Source organism: Heptranchias perlo, chromosome 1 (genome assembly GCF_035084215.1).
Source record: "Heptranchias perlo isolate sHepPer1 chromosome 1, sHepPer1.hap1, whole genome shotgun sequence".
In the NCBI taxonomy this organism is placed as follows: domain Eukaryota; kingdom Metazoa; phylum Chordata; class Chondrichthyes; order Hexanchiformes; family Hexanchidae; genus Heptranchias; species Heptranchias perlo.
Window position 1 is genome coordinate 109,259,929 of NC_090325.1, and position 16,831 is coordinate 109,276,759.

At 43.9% G+C, this 16,831-nt stretch overlaps 1 protein-coding gene across 3 annotated transcripts in view; it reads right to left on the reverse strand.

Moving 5' to 3' along the window:
* Positions 1-504: 504 nt before the first annotated feature.
* The window catches only part of LOC137338829 (complement C1q tumor necrosis factor-related protein 7), a 47,317-nt gene continuing 30,990 nt past the window's right edge, over positions 505-16,831 (reverse strand). For 2 of the 3 annotated variants that reach the window (XM_068001870.1, XM_068001851.1), the window contains exons 2-3: positions 13,358-13,615; positions 505-2,054 (exon numbers count right to left, since the gene is read on the reverse strand). In XM_068001870.1, coding sequence (XP_067857971.1) covers positions 1,426-2,054; positions 13,358-13,607 — 879 coding nt within the window. In that variant the 5' untranslated portion in view covers positions 13,608-13,615 and the 3' untranslated portion in view covers positions 505-1,425. The remainder of the gene's footprint in view (positions 2,055-13,357; positions 13,616-16,831) is intronic. The other variant, XM_068001860.1, reaches the window with a different exon arrangement.

The following is a 16,831-nucleotide window of genomic DNA, read 5'->3' on the forward strand; positions in this document are numbered from 1 at the left end:
CCTCCATTTTTACAGATTTTGCAATTTCAACCACTGGGGGCCGGGATTCCTGGGCCTTCTCCTTCACGCCATGTGAGAGGAGGCGGGAAAGCCCGAAGCTGCAGGTAAGTGCCTTTCTGGCACAGCTTGTGGGCCCGGAGGAGCAGGAGTGCTTCCCCCCAGGTCCAACAAGCATACCTGCAGCGACCCCCAGCAATCGTGAACCCCTCCCCCCGATCTCTGAACCCCCCGAACGATCGCGGATCCTGGGCCGAACCCCCAACCCGACACCCCCCTCCCGTGACTGACCCCCGATCCCTCCCCCCATGACTGACTCCCCCCCGTGACCCCCATGCCCATCGGTGCCTCCACGCCCACACATGCCCATCGATGCCCCCCCACCCCCCCATGTCCTCCCAGCGTCAAAATTGTAACGACATCAGGGAAATCCGTACTTCCAGGTTTCCTGTTTGCAATTTCCCCCCCTCCCCCCCCCCCCCCCACCCCCTTCTCGGCTCGGGGTCCAAATCAGGCCCTTTGTGTGTGTTTAGTTAACAAAAGCTTCTGCCATCATAAAGAGCATTGAGTTCATTCAGGTTTACGGAAAGAAAAATGAAACTGGTCTGACTTTTTTCTTTAGTATTATGAACAGGACATTCATTAGCAACACTTATATAAATCAGAAAGTCCAGTTGCCACCTTTTCCAAGGTGTTTTTCTAAATCACTCAGATATGCAACCATTTATGAATAAAAAGTAACACAATTTAGGAGTTCTAGAAAATTTGCAGTTTCATTACCAAAATAACGAATAAGGAAAAGAGAATTCACGATACGAATCTGTTGAAAAACGACAAGCTGATGATATAATTTTATATTAAAAAAAAGTGAAATATTTGCAGTTTCAGTCATCAGCAGGTATGCTAAATTAAATGCAACCAAAAGTTCACAATGATAGAATAACTGTTCAGCTTTTCCACAATTATTATTAGGGTGAAGATGTCCTTTAAGAAAAATATTAATTCATTTAAACAAAATCAGTCAAAGTGTGTAAAATGCGGTTTCCACTTGCGATAGAAGAGTTGGGTTCTGGATAGGAACCATAACATCAAAAGTGTTCACGCTGCCTTTGAAGAGATCTGAGCAGTCCTAAACTAGAACCTAGGCTCATATATCCTAGAAAACATGTGCTGGAATGTGAAATGTCATCATCAAGATTGTTCCCAGATATGTAACTCCTAATTAAATCAGTTGGTAAATTAAGGCAGATTAAAACCGACTCCAGGATCAGGCATTATCAAATGATCAGATCGCGATAAGCTGGAACAGTCAGTAAGAATTAGGTCAGTTTCACAAAATTCATAAAAGCCCAGACTATCATGAAATGAATATATTGCATCTTTATAAAAGAGTTGGAAATCAAACTGAAATGTTTGAACCTCATCGTACTATAGTTCGTCTTCTGCCAACGCATCCAGGTAATCAGCATCAGCATAAAGTAAAAACCCAGAAAATAAACTGTCAGCCCAGTTAGGATCAGAAAACAGACCATTCTGTTCATAATCAAAGATCTCAAGCCACACTTCATCTTCTGGCTTCAGGTACATGACTATAGATCCTGAAGCTACATCGTGGTTCCCTGTATTAGCATCAAAGGTTTTTATACGGTACTGGCCGTTGTGCACCAGTGCAAGTGCAAGGTGTTTATTAGCCAATGTAATGTCATAAGAGAAGTAATAAATCCCTGGAATGGCACATATAAACTTTCCAGATGAAGCGGTGTAATGGCCACCCTCGTTGAAAAGGATTTTATTAAATATAATGGGTGTTCTCTCTGCTGGATAACTGGTAGTTATGCCAACAGAAAAGGCAGATTTGAGCACTAAACTCCCACATTTACAAATGCCTGGTGGCCCAGGGTCTCCTTTTTGTCCTCTGTCTCCTTTTGGTCCAGAAGTTCCTGATGGTCCTATTTTTCCTTTTATGCCATTCTGTCCTCCGATTCCTGCTTTACCAACTGGTCCTTTGTCTCCTTTATCGCCCACATTTCCTCCATGTCCTATTTTCCCCCTGATCCCTGGGATAAATCACAATGATTAAAATTACTGTGGTAAATTTTAAATAACTCATATTCAGAGCTTGCAATCTATCATGAAACTTTTTGTGCCACATTCCATTAACAACAAACATTGTCCAGTGTAAAAAGGAGTTCATTTCCTTTCTGTTTTATTAATCTATTTATTCCCACTAATAATCACCAATCCAAAATAAACGTTTTATCATAGTACGTAAGACCTGTCACCATAGCACGTTTCATGTACACAGGAAGGATCCTCAATGAGGCTCTGTCAAATATGACTTTTATTCCCGTGCGTAAAATACCAAGAGCTCCTTAATGGGTGGGAATAAAATTTCTGTTCAATGCATGATTTTCTAATTAAATTATTGTATTGTTTACTAAATTTTTTTATTTCTTTGTTGTAAAATTCCTTGTTTATTAAATTCCACTGGGCACAGATACAAACATGAGGTTACTCTAATACTTCTTACGTTCAAGTGAAATGGCGTTCACCTTCTGTCACTGGTGTTCAGGCATCATACTGAAAGATTTAGGGTGAACCATTTTGGGGCCCAAATCTAATAATGTATTTTTATAATTGGTCATTCAGCTTATGATTTAAAAAATCTTAAGTATACTTGGTTATAATAGGATCTTAAAAGGACTATCTTTGTGTATTACATTTTTCTTTGGTTAATTTTCATGAAGAGAAGGATTCTGGTTTCATTCTATGTCCAGTGAGCACTTTTTTTCCCTGATGCCCTTTTGGAATTCCAACACGTGGATTTGAAGGAATGTTACACACTGGTGTGAATTGTCTGATTAACAGTTATTTAGTGAAGAGAAACAGAAAATAGTACCTGAGGCATTTTGAGCCATTGTGCATTAGTATTGAGATCGATACATGGATCAAGAACAAAATCCATCCCTGTGCGCTATCAAGTGATGTTATACGTTCTAAACTAACATACTTAAATAAATAGAATTCAGAATCATAAACCATTTTATACAATTTGTATTTCACTTAAGACGATGACCTACGGAACTCACTTGTTTAATAATAGTCATGTGCAATATTTCAGTATTCAGTATCCCTTGTGTGTATTTATGTCTTAAATCAGCTGGTGAAGCAATCTGAATTTTCTTTTTCTCCTTCAATTAGGAATTAGTTTACTGATGCATAACACATACAGTATTTCAGTTTCATTATTAATGTAACAATGAGTTCCAAAGTTTGAACATTACAACCTTTTAATATTTTTTGAAGAGTTTTTGTACTTATCGAGGTGATGGATGTCAGTGTCAGAAAATGAAACATGTTTCCATTTTTAATCACTCAGTGTCAGCATTAAGTACTTCCAGGTAACCAATAACATGTGCCAGATGCAGAGTAAAAATCCTTCTCTACCTAAACCTCAGAAGAGCATCTTCTACTATGGTGGTGTAAAAGTTTCTGTTGCTCATAATTGAACATCACTGTGGGTTCTGAACAAGACTGCCAACTAGTACAGAATTGCACGAAATTTTCAGCGGGAATTTCCATGATGCCTCTCCCTCTCCCGATCAGCTGCTGTAACTTTGTAAATGGAGTTTCTGGCAATCTTCTGCCAAAACTATGGTGGCCGATCAGGAGAACCTCTGAGGAAATTCACCCTCTTTGTGCTTTGCACTGGAATTGGACTAGGACTACACAAATATGTTTTACAGCTTCAAAAGGTGGGAGAATTTTATCCCATAAAACAAAACATTCATTCAGACCCTGGAAAATTGTTCTCCCTGTCTCCAGAAATATATTCTTCTACTAACTCTAAAATACTCCACCTCTACAATTGAGTTAAAGAAATCCCATCACGCTGGGCTGCCTTAAAACCCAGGTCTCAGAGATTAGATAATAATGTGTAACCCATTGTGTCAATTAATCCCTCATATTGCAACTTTATAATTGATTGATTTACTCACTGTGGTGTTGCATCGTGTACAATAGCTGCTCCCATTTTTGGTTCATGCAGAAGTCCATACAATATTTTAGTGTCACTTCCAGAATCTCTTGCATCGTCTCAGCCACTGCTAGGCATACAGAGCAGCTAGGAGGGCTATTAAAAAATGACTTCTCGCCTCCACCCTTAGCTACATATGATCATTCACTGAACACCAAAGTGCTTTACAGGGAGATTTTCTACTTTCCTGGTACATGTCAGGAGCGCATTTTGTGAAATTGAACACCTCCAGCTCTTGATTTTACATTCATTAATTTTAAAGCACAGTTTTCTAATATACACTCCTGAGCCTGGGACATTGGATTCTATATTCAACATCGTTGCAACAAAGACAAGTTTAGTGGGAAGGCCCGAGCCCGATTTGGACCTGTGCCCAGGCCACTGCTAAATTCAGTAGGCCTTTATTTAGGTGGCCATGGTGGCCGCTTGAAATGAGCCCAAGCCTAATTTCAATATTTGTTCCTGAAATTGGTGAAAAGTAGTTGGAGTTTGCATTGCTACAGTGACCTAACCTAGCCGTGAAAGAAGCTAGCAGGTAAGTTTTTTTAACTTACCTTATTGTGAAGCCAGGAGGAGCAGACTGCCTCCCAATCGCTTCTTTGTCCCAGACTCTCCTCAGCTTACTGCAATTATGATGATGAATGGTCCTCAGGCCATACTGTTCTGGTGCATCTTGGTTGCGCACCTCATGGATCAAGCTCGGTTTTAAATGCTAATTAATTTAGGCCCCATTATGCCTGTCTGTTTACCCCTCATCTACCTATTGACAACAATGTAGCTAAATCAAACAGAGATAAACAGTAATGAAAGAATCATTAAAAAGAGAAAAATCATAGGAATAACTTTGAAAGAACTGTGTCAAAGAGAAAGTATAACAATTAAAAAGAATGTAAGGAGTCTTACAACACCAGGTTATAGTCCAACAGCTTTATTTGAGCTTTCCTCCTTCGTCAGGTGAAGATATAGAAATGGAATTCCTACAATGAAATATATTTTGAATTGAGCTGCGCTTAAAGTTTAGAGAAAGACAATCTAATGTACTAAAGTTCCACTTTACTTTTTAGCAGTGTGATAGGATTTGTAGCTGTAGGTTTCACGGATTTCCAAATAAAATAAAATATACGAGCACATACTGTAGCAATCAGGATTGGCAGATTAGTCAAATTTTCATTCTGGGTCAACAAAAGTGTGCAGTGAGGTTTGTAGCTGAATTTAAAGAGGCACTGTCTTCATAAAGATAGTCTAGTGGATAAAGGCACCACCTGCTGTCTCACTAAGAGATATAAGAGATCATTTTCCAACTTTGCATGTCTGCCAGGCAACCTTTCACCATCAGGAGCACCGTTACAAATTTTGGGTCTGCCTTAAATATTCTCTCAGTGCTGGTCACTCCTGTAAGTGGTCCAAGTATCTTATATTCAGGAGTGCGCCAGTACTGCCCAACATCTAATTATACGATAGCATAGCCCGGGATGTAACAATACAACGTGACCTCACATGTGCTTCTCCAGTCTTGGCAGGCTAGGCTTCTTGCTGGATCCATCTCTGGATCTCTCCATGCAGCTATTCTAAAATTGTGTGTGTGTGTGTGTGTCGGGGTGAGGGGGGTGGGGGGTTCTGAATACTTTAAATATTTATAGAGCTCTTGGAATTGCTCTAATCAAAGCAACTTAGACTAAACTGGACATAACAGAAACATAATAAGGGTAACAAGAAAACCTCTTAAACAGCAGGGTTTAATCGGCATTTGATTATCCTCCACAGACTTATAGAAGCAATAGTGTATAAAAGCTCAAAAGCTGTGCTGTTAAATAAGAAAGAAATTCTGAATTTCACAGCTTTGACACTGAATACTCCTAATAACGGTCTATAGTTATTACAACAAATTAGTCTCCAGATAGAAGAATTAATATCCACCCAAATGAGGAAATATCCAACCAATAATTGTCACTAACAGTTCAACAATACATATATAAAATATATGTACTCGCAAATGCAGTGGCTGGGCCGTGTAGCTGTGGTGCACACTTGAACAGCAATGGGCAATGTTACAGGCTAATGGATGTGTTCCACTAAGCTTTCAATATAAGCCATGGTGCTGTGGAGAAGTGCCGAGGGGAGATCAAACATCTCCCCATAGGGGGCAGAAAAAAAAAATCAGATGATGAATTTTCACCAGGCTACTGTCATGTGCCTCCCTTTCAATATCCAGGTGATTGGACAAGCACAACACTGACAATGGCCTGGGAGCATTTGTGCCATTCTGTCCTGGGGGCCAGTGAGGGAACAAAATTGGGGTGGGTAGGGTGATTTTCTACGTCTTCATATGAGGGTACATTTGCAAAGAAGGCCACAACTGCTGTTAGGCCCATTTATGGATTTTGAAAGAAAAAAACAAGCAATTTGGCTTAGAAATTCCAGGGGCCCTGCTCTGCTGGCATAAGGTGTGAGTCCCTTTAGAAGGCCTCAAAGGGACTCATGCTAGATCTTAACTGTGGCCTTTCAAGGATGTAAAAGGATGAATTTCCTAAAGAAGCCTAGAAACCTGTGCCCCCCCACCGCCACCCCCCGTCCCCCACAACTGGAATTTAAAGGTTTGGTTCACATGGGTGGCATTCTGGCAGAGCTGGGATCCATGCCCTATTCCTGCTCCTCTCCCAGGCATAAATGCAATTTACTCTTTCTTCAGCCCCAGGAATTTTATGCCCATTATGTTGATTACTATAAGCAAGATATGTTGATTCTTCCCATGTATGTGATCAGTTAAGGAATCATAGATTTACCATTGTGCATTCCGTTTATCCCACAAATATGATATAAAACATGCTATTCCAATGAATTATATTTAAATATAATATTGTTTCAGAATCCATCAGTGATGGTTAAAGTTAGAAATTAGGGGTGGATACATCTCCCAAATAAATATATTTTATTAAACTCACATTCCTGAAGATATTTGGAACTTGTTGCAACTCATCCACCTACAAACTCACAGAGAATCCACATACTTGCAAAAGCTGACTGTCCATCCATCCATATCCATCCATTGTGTTCTGCCCCAGGGCAGGCTCTAACTCAAGTCTCACATATGAGATTCTTGAGCCACATACAAGGGAAGAGTAGCTGGCAAAAGCTGACCAACAGCTTCAAAAACTGACAACCCAAAAATGTCCCAGAATTTAGGAATGTGACAGATATAAAGAACTTGCACTTACAGAGCACCTTTCATGTCCTCAAGATGTTCCAAAGTGCTTCACATCAATTAATTACTTTTGAAGTTCGCCACTGTTGTTTTGTGGGTAAACACATCAGCCAATTTACACACAAGGTCCCATGAACAGTAATTAGATAAATGACCAGATAATCTGTTTTTGGTGGTGTTGGTTGAGGGATAAATATTGGCCAGGCTAGCGGTGGTAATGCCCACAAAGTGTCGCAGTGGAGGGAGAGGGCCTAGAAGAGGCCTTCGCTCCTTCTGGTCTGGTCCCCATTCACTTACTTGTGCATTCAGGGATTGGCAGAGCAGGCCTTGGGGTCCCATTGTGGAGGGGCCTATGCAAGCACTCTCAGAGCATGGCCACGCACAGGCCCCCATAGCAGGATAAAACATTTTGACAAAAAACTGTATTTTGCTTTCCTCCTCCCACTGCGGCAGGTTCCTGTCTGGAACGAGTCCTCAGAGGAGGTCAGGGAGCTCACCTCTGGCGTGCAAATGACCCCCTCCTGACTGGAAATTGCCCGGAGTAAGGGTGACATCTCTGTGACAGACAGAAGTCCCGTCCCATCATTGTTGCTCACCAATCACAAAGCCTAGGACACAGACTGTAGTCAAATTAAATGAAGTATTCACTCATTCCACATATGAGCTGGCACATTTTATGCCCCCAGAATTGCCCTCCAGAAAAGGGGGGAGGCACGGATGTAACAGAATACATCGCCAAGCACATTTCTAGCCCCTTCTGCCCCAGCTTCACAGGAAAACTGTCAAGATATGGCCAGAAAGCCTATTTTTATATTTCAGGAGGTAATTAATATAAGGAGGAATAATGAGCAAATTGATATAATTTGGTATACGATTGAGTGATGACTGTTGGTTTGAATGTGAATAGAGCCAAATGGAACAAAGTTGAACAGTTTAATGTTGCTCAGCCTTACTGAATTAAATGAAACTTCAGTGTTTTTTTGCTTGTAACGTTTTGTGTGTTGACTTTAATTCAGCTTCCAATTTTAAAAAAATGAGCTCAACCTTTAACATACTTATTCATCTGTACTATGATCTTTATTACCAGCTGGACAAAGCTGTTTGCAGTTTATAGAATTCGCTTACAGAGCCCCTGACTGAGTTCAGTGTCTGGAAGGTCTGGACTGAAAAAGCACTCCACAGTATATTGGCTCAAATCTTTATGGAAAAATAACAGCAAGTTCACGACACACACCGTTATTAATGCGCAAATTGGCCAGCCAGTACAAGGGATTGAGAGATACGCCATGAGTTGTGAATCACCATAACATGTTGGACAATTTACGCAGCTCCGCCATTTTCTTCACACAAACAGCATCTTGCTCTTAGCCGCCCCAATATTTTTAAGAACTTGCTGCATTTGCACATTAATTGCCCATTAAACTCGCTGCAGAAACTTAGGGTTCGAACATAACAGCATAAGTTCCCTTTTAATGATGTGATAATTATTAATGCAATGTCATTTTTTTTACTTTTCCTTTCTGTCTCTTTTTTCTCTCTCTCTTAATCCAATCTTTCTTTCCCTCTCTTTATTTCTTGTTCTGTACCTGATTTGACTCTAATTCACCCTCCTTCTTTGTTGTTCCTTTGTTTCTTTCTCAATTCTTAAATTTCATGGGTTAAGGAGATAGACTGTTGGTCCAGTCGTTCACCAAGGTCCCAGATGCCCCATTGCCCTCGCTGTGCCGTTATCAGCTTGCACTTCCAGTAACTTACAGGGCAAAAATGTTCAAGCTGAAGGGTGCAGGAGCAAGTCTAACTAACGAAGCATGCCACGAGATGCACCACTCCAGCAAAATTTGGGCCAATAACTAAAGACGGGTGAAACGTTTCGATATGACTTGTCACACAGTCTTTCAAGAGACAGAGGTATTGTGAGCGAGAATTTGTACAAAAAAAAAGTGAGACAGACCGCAAATCTGTTTAAGTAATTAGAAATGTCGGGGCAGGTTTTCCTTCCATGCAGAAGGTCAGCAGGGCAGGACTTCACCCACACCAATGGCACACTCCTGTCCCCAGAGGATTTTCTAGGGTGAGGGTTATTTAAATATTTTAGGCAGGTTCCCAAAGAAATTCCCATCTCTGTCGGGAAACCAACTTTGGGGGTGGGGTGCGGGGGTGGAAACCCTGCTGCAGCCCTTGGGCACCTGTCGTAATGTGACCGGCAGCTGCTACTGGGGTGGCTGAAGAAATTTTAAAATTGCAGGGCCGAGGGAGCTCAATCAATCATCCCACAACCAACTGCACACCCTTGGGGACTTTGAAATTTAAATCCTCCCATCTCATGCCACAGAAATACTGTGCATCAGGAACCCTTGGCATTCCGAGTGACCACTGTTGTTACGGTGCAAACGACGGCAAATAAGATATAGGGGGTAATTTTACCACCCGCTATCGGGTGCGTTCTCGGCGGGGGGGGCCTCGAAAATCGGGGAATCCCGGAGCGGGACCGGATCCCGTCTCGATCCCGCCCACTTCCAGGTTCCCCAAAGACGCGCCGGCGTGCGCGCGCAGCCCCCGCTGGTGGGAATCCTGCAGGCAATTAAAGCCAGCGGGATGCCACTTGACATTATTTATTTAGGTATTTCAGGTCATTAACTGACCTGATTAAGGGATTATGTGGGATTTTAGAACAAAGTGGGACTGTTTCCCATACTGGGGGAAACACTCCCAGGTCAAATGGACGTGTTGCAGCCGTCAGCCTGTGGCAGCTGCAAAGGTCCATTTGACAAGTGGGGGGGGGAGACTCTCACCCATTGCAGGAGGCCACTCTGTCACTTGGGACAAAGTTTGGCCTCCATCACCCTCCTTATGACAGTCAAAGTCACCAACTTGCACACTTACCCCGGGGTCCAGAGACATGTACCTACCTTGCGGATCCCCTCACCTCTGACACGTGGAGCTCCACAACACAGTGCTGTGACGCATCCACCTGCACAGCAGGAGGGAGGGCAACCACAGAGAGAGATGCGTTGCAGAAGGCACTACCCTCGCCACAGGGTCTACAGACCGAGGCTCAGCTTCCTGTACCTCTCTGAGGAGCAGTGCATACGGAGGCTCAGAGTCAGTCGCCAATCGTGGACATCTGCAGCCTCCTTAATGATGAGCTGCTCCCGAATGGACCAAGCAGCATCTTCTTACCTGTCGCTGTCGAAGTCACCACTGCCCTCAACTTCTTCGCCTCCGGATCCTTCCAGTGTGCCACCGGGGAGATCACCGGGGTCTCTCAGTCGTCTGCACACAAGTGCATAAGGCAGGTCACCGACGGCTTGTTCTGCAGGGCCTCGCACTATACCAACTTCCCCATGGATGACCTCGGCCAAATGGAGAGGGCAGTGGTATTCCATGCTGTGGCTGGCTTCCCACGGGTGCAGGGTGTGATCGATTGCAACTATATAGCAATACGAGCACCTCCACATGAGCCATGACTGTTCATCAACAGGAAAGGCTATCACTCCATGAACACTCAGCTCATCTGTGACCACCGCAAGAGATTCCTTCACGTGTGCACCAGATACCCTGGTAGCTGCCACGATTCCTTCATCCTCAGGGAGTCCACCGTGCCGCCCCTCTTCCACTCACCCAACACCCGCAAGGGCTGACTCCTCGTGGACAGGGGATATCCCCTGCACATGTGGCTTGTGACACCTCTGAGGAACCCCACCACTGAGCCACAGCGTCGATATAACGACAGCCACATCGCCACTAGGTCTACAATTGAGCATGCTATAGGGTTGCTCAAGATGCGCTTCAGGTACCTTGATCGTTCTGGGAGAGTGCTTCAATACAGGCCACACAGAGTGGGATGCATTACAGTCGTCTATTGTGCCCTGCACAACATGGCACAACAGAGAGTGGTGCTGCTGGAGGAGGCCTCTTCCACATCTGCCACCCATATTGAGGAGGAGGAGGAGGCTGAGGAGGAGGAGCAACCCATGGGCAGAACAGTGGCTCACCTGGCTGCTCGTGAGGCCAGGGAGTCACTGATATGTGAACGTTTCTCCTAACATCAGACAGTGTGAAGAGTCCAGTCCTCATCACCTGGACAGAGAAGCGGCCACACCAGCCTCCTCACCCGCCCCCTGCACAAAACAGTGGTGCGCCTACACCTACACCCACTGTAGAATGACCCAATGGGTGGCATCAAGTGTGGGTTTCCATGGTGAACCTCGTGAAAGGGACTTATTGCACAAGCCAGTCAAGAATGGGCAAGACGTGGCAGTAGTGGTGATAATCATAAGATTTATTGTGAATGTGAAAGAAAACAAATATAAATAAAAAACATGACAAATCGTCAGACACCCTTGTGCATCCTCATTGTGCTCACAAAACCTTTGGCTTTCGTTTCCTACTACTCCTACGTGGTGCTTCCCCTCTGGCTGGAGCAGAGGTAGTGGCAGGTTGCTCTTGTTCATGCCCTGACCGATTAGATGCTTTGGGCCGATGCCCTCTGGGTTTCGGTGCCTGTGAGGACCCCTCCAAAGACTGCTCCACCTGCACCTGTGCAGGGGCAGACTCAACCACCTGGAGAGGAGGCAGCATTGCGGGTATTGGTTGAGAGGGGGGCAACGGGTGAGACGTGGAAGCACTTTGAGTGGTGTCCCCACTTCCATGTCCCCTTTCGCCATCATCCCTCTCCCGGGCATTCTGGCATCCCTTCTCCTATCAAGGCAAAACACAGAGAGGCGTGATTGAGTGATGGTTGTACAGTGACCCACTGCATGCATTGGTGTAGATGGGGGTGAGCGTGAGGGAGATGCATGGGAGGGTGCGTGTGAGACATAGCCATGAGATTGTATGAGGATTGGGTTGCGTGGTGGTGTTCGAATGGGAACTGGGGTGGTGAGTAAATGCAGGCAAGGTGAGGATGATGGTTGAGTGGATGTGAGGAGTGATGCGAGAGCGTTGTGGTGGCAGTGCAGAAGGAGTTGTGTGGTGTTGGAGGTGATGTGGAAGACCGAGTGTGGGAGAATGCATAAGTGTACTCATTTTGGCTGACCTGGTCAGGTCATTAAAGCGCTTCCTACACTGGACCCAGGTTTGGGAGATGTTACTGCTGCTGCTGACCTCCTCTGCCACCTCAAGCCAGACCTTCTTGGTGGCAGAGGCAGGCCACTTCCTCCCGTCTGCTGGGAAAAACGTTTCCCTCCTCCTCCTGACCCCATCGAACAGCACCTGGAGTGAGGAGTCTGAGAACCTTGGAGCAGCCTTGCCTCTGGGCTGCTCCATGCTGCCAAATTGTTTTTTTGCTGCAAGAGGAGCATTGGAGGACTGCCCCTTTAAATAGGGCTCCTCCTGCTGACAGCCTGTGATGCGGGTGCGCAGTGCGCCCGCTGCGCAGGTCTGTAACAGGAAACCCGCGCGCCCAGTCGACCTCCCGCTGCCAACCCGCCTCCTCCTAATATCGGGCCCTATGCCTCTACTTATAAATCCCAGGATCCCATATGCTTTTTTAACCGCTTTCGCAACCTGTCCTGCTACCTTCAAAGATTTGTGCACATATACCCCAGGTGTCTCTGTTTCTGCACCCCTTTTCGAATTGTACCCTTTAGTTTATATTGCCTCTCCTCATTCTTCTTGCCAAAATGTATCACTTTGCACTTCTCTGCGTTAAATTTCATCTGCCATATGTCCGCCCATTCCACCTGTCCATCTATGTCCTCTTGAAGACTATTACTATCCTCCTCACTGTTCACTACACTTCCAAATTTTGTGTCTTGGAATGACTGCACTGATTGATTAAATGTGATAGTCCATGGCTGAAGCTGCTGTTTACTTAATAAACCTACTGCTTATTTTAATACACTGTTTTAGAAACATTGACAGGCTAGGTATAGGTTTGATTCATGGGAAACATCATTAAGTATGTGAAAGTTGTCCACAGATTTCACAAAATATTTCAGCAGAATTTAACAAATTTTCCTTCAGATTTCCATTGACACTTGTCATCTTTAGATGTCAAATACCTGTATTATGATTGATGTATTGCAAATGTCATTTATCATTATTTTTAATATGGTTGATTCGATAAGACAGCTTTATTGCTACACTAGCTAACATAAAAATAAATATAAATGCTGTACCTGATGCCCCTTTCTCACCCTTTTCACCTGGTCTGCCATCTCTCCCATCTCTGCCTGGAAGGCCGATGCGTCCATGAGGCCCAGGGGTTCCATTTGCTCCAGGTGGCCCTGGTGGTCCTGGTAAGCCAGGTACACTACATATTAATTTGGAAAAATTATTGGTGTATTTTCGTTCTCCCTTGTGTTTGCTCAGAAGAGGTTGGCCAGATGTACAATACACAAAGCCTGCTAGGTAAAGCAAGACAAGCATCTTGAGATCTATAAGAAAATAATAAAAGCAATTAATATACAGTGTGCTTTAATATAGCTTGATAATGACACATTTTCACTAGAATCGTTCATGCATATACATAACATGAAAGAGTGCTCACTGCTGCCTACCCGTGTCTACATATGAGAGATGGATCAAGTGATGAAGTAATAAGTAAAGAGAAGATCAACCATGATCTCATTGAATGGCGGAAGAGGCTTGTGGGGCTTAATGGCCTACTCCTGTTCCTAAGAGAAGATCCTAATAGCATTCTGAAGAGAAAAGATGAACTTTCAGTTTTTTTTAAAAGCAGGCACTGATTGGCTGAGTGTAGTCCTTTAGTTTAAGTCAAGTCAAAAAGTAGAGTTAATAATAATTTTCCTAATTTTCTGTCCCCAAAAATCTCTCTCAAGGGTTCAAGAAATTCACAGGAATAGTCTGAAACCTTTAATGTTAACTATTATAACTAACACATAAGACATCCTTTTCTTCCTAACCCTGAACCTATGCCTTCCTATCTTCCTGCCCTGGCAAATCTGAAAGTCTTGTTTTGATTTTATTTTATCTATCCCATTAAATATCTTATACACCTTTACAAAGGTGTGTTTGAACATTTTGTTTCAGTGAGGCCACCTAGTAGCGTACCACAGGGCCTTGTGGATGACATGTTAAAAATTTCAATACAAAACACTAAATTCAAAAAATATACATAAAGCACTCCTCCCCTCTCCAAACTAAGTTACCGAATAGCTCTTGAATTTTCCATTGCTGTCCATTTCAGGCACAGTCCGTAGGAGGATGAGTCAGTGGAGCATCAGGGCCAGATTCACAGCGCTCATGAGCCATATATGACCCACAGGCCATTATTTAAGTACTTCAACTCTACCAGCTTCCCTCTGAGATGTCTTTTTTTGAGGCTGAAGACTCCTGAAGTTTATCAAGTCATTTCTTATAGCTCTTCCCTCTGACACCAGTGATCATCCTACTCGTACTCCTTTACATTCCCTCCAGGTCCTGACTGCTCCCACGTATTCCAGTTGTGACCTGGCCAGAGCTGTTTTACCATCTAAATGCACGGTGAATCTTTGTAGCATGCTGTATATTACACATTGTCAATCTGTGTTAGATCATAGCGAACATTCCTGAGGAGAGATTGACCCTGAAACGTAAATGCCACTCAGCCATGTCAACTTGCCGACACCGATCGAGGTTCTATTTCAGCTGAAATAATTTAATGGTGGGCCACTTTACATAACTGTAACAGCTTGTTAACCAATTCGTATCAGCCCTGAAAATCCATGAGGCCCGATTGCTGGGATTGTCTCCACTGTTGACCCCGCTGAAGTTTGTGGGCTCGGGGGAGGGGACTCCAGAGGGGCCTTTGGCAGTGTGCATGTAAGGAATATCCGGGTTCCAGTAGTTTGCGGCCATTTCATTTGACTTCCGCCCCATATGTCTAGAGCTAGAAGTTCCTCTGATATTCGGCCCAAACATGGTGGGATAGTGGCAGAAATGGTGGGAAAATGGGGTGAGGCCTATTGGAACTTCCCTCCTCAACTTCAATTTCCTGCTCCTGCTGGGACCACCACTGGCTGCCCCTTTCCTGCCCAATGCATGTAAATGCCAGTATGGGGATGCAGGGCCCAGCTTTCTATCTCATCCACCTCTCTTACTGCTGCTCTCCAGGACCACTTGGTGGAAGATGGCAGTAAGTCCAGGGGTAGCAGTGGTAATGGCCCCAATGGAGGGAAGGGGCATAAGTAGCGGCTTCCAATCCTGGCAATCTGGGCCTCGTGCACTTACCTTTGTAGGCCTCAGTCTCTGCCTCGGTCTACAAAGCTGCAATTCCCTTCATCTTCAATGCACTTCTGCCTGTTTAAGGTGTCTCGCCACCTCTTGTGGTGTTGCAGCAGCATCCCTGCCTGATTTCCGTCTTCGGCCCTGGCAGGCTTCCTCTTGGCAGTGGAAGCCAACCCTGCATGGCCAATGACTGCTGACCCAGTAAGACGGATCGGGGATGCAGCAAGATCAGAGGAGCTGGTGGAAGTCCTTCCCCACCGCTACCCCGCCGCCAGAAGGAAAATCCAATCCTAAATGTCACAGAAATAGAACATTCCGTGTATTTGATGTATAGTTTTATGTTTTCTTACCCATTCCAGGCAGTCAATTCTCAATTAAGTCATTGCACAAGTTTCACTTCCATGTTACGAGGTTGTAAAGATCTGGGTGAGAGTGCAACTAATACAGCAGATTTTATATTACATTGAAAAGCTTCATGGCAACTGTGTGCACCCTCAAAAGCAACAGAAATTATTGGTTGTCCTACAGTACCTCATAGTCCATCATAAAAACATACAAAATTATAGAAGGGGAAAAGACTATTTGACCCATCAAGACAGCCTTTCTAACAAACCATACACAACTTTTACAGACATGGACTCTCCTTAATTAGTTAATCTGTTGGGGAAAGCAAATCATCACAGGTAACACGTGCAAGAAGAAAACAATGCAACATTTCTCTCCGTTTATAAAGGCAATTGAGAAAAACTGCAACCAATCAAATGAATGGCTCAGATATTCCACTTATATCTTAGGTATCTTAGGTGCAGCTGATTTTCTGGGCAAAAGATTATTAACATAATTTATGTCATGATAAAAATTTTACATTGATATTAGAACTAACTTTCTTCATATTCTTTATGAATAGTGCAAACACCTTAGTGGCAGAACAGACCTCTGCCAGTCAACTCAGTTGGACAACACTTACATACAATCATCAGAGCACAAGATCACATAGAGTTCCATTGTTCTACAATCAGACAGTACAGTAAGCATTGTGAGGAGACAGCCTCCAGCAGTGCCATGTGTGGAGAAACATAGGAATAGTATGGTGATAATGAAGCGAACGACCATTCCTGTCCAAAACATAGCACTGCATTAATGGTTGTAGCTCATCTCAGAAAGCAATGTGCTCACATCAACTTGATCAAATGGCATTCTTGATACTGATTCAGACATCTCAGACTTAGTCACAGATGAAACGCAGTAAATGCACGAAGCATGGTAAATGAGGTTGGTGAGCTGCAGGCCCAAAAATCCACATGGGAATATGATGTAGTGACGATGACAGAGACCTGGCTCAAAAAAGGGCAGGATTGGGAACTAAATGTTCCTGGATATGAGGAGTTCAGGAAAGCTAGGGAAGGAATAAAAGGAGGGGGCAT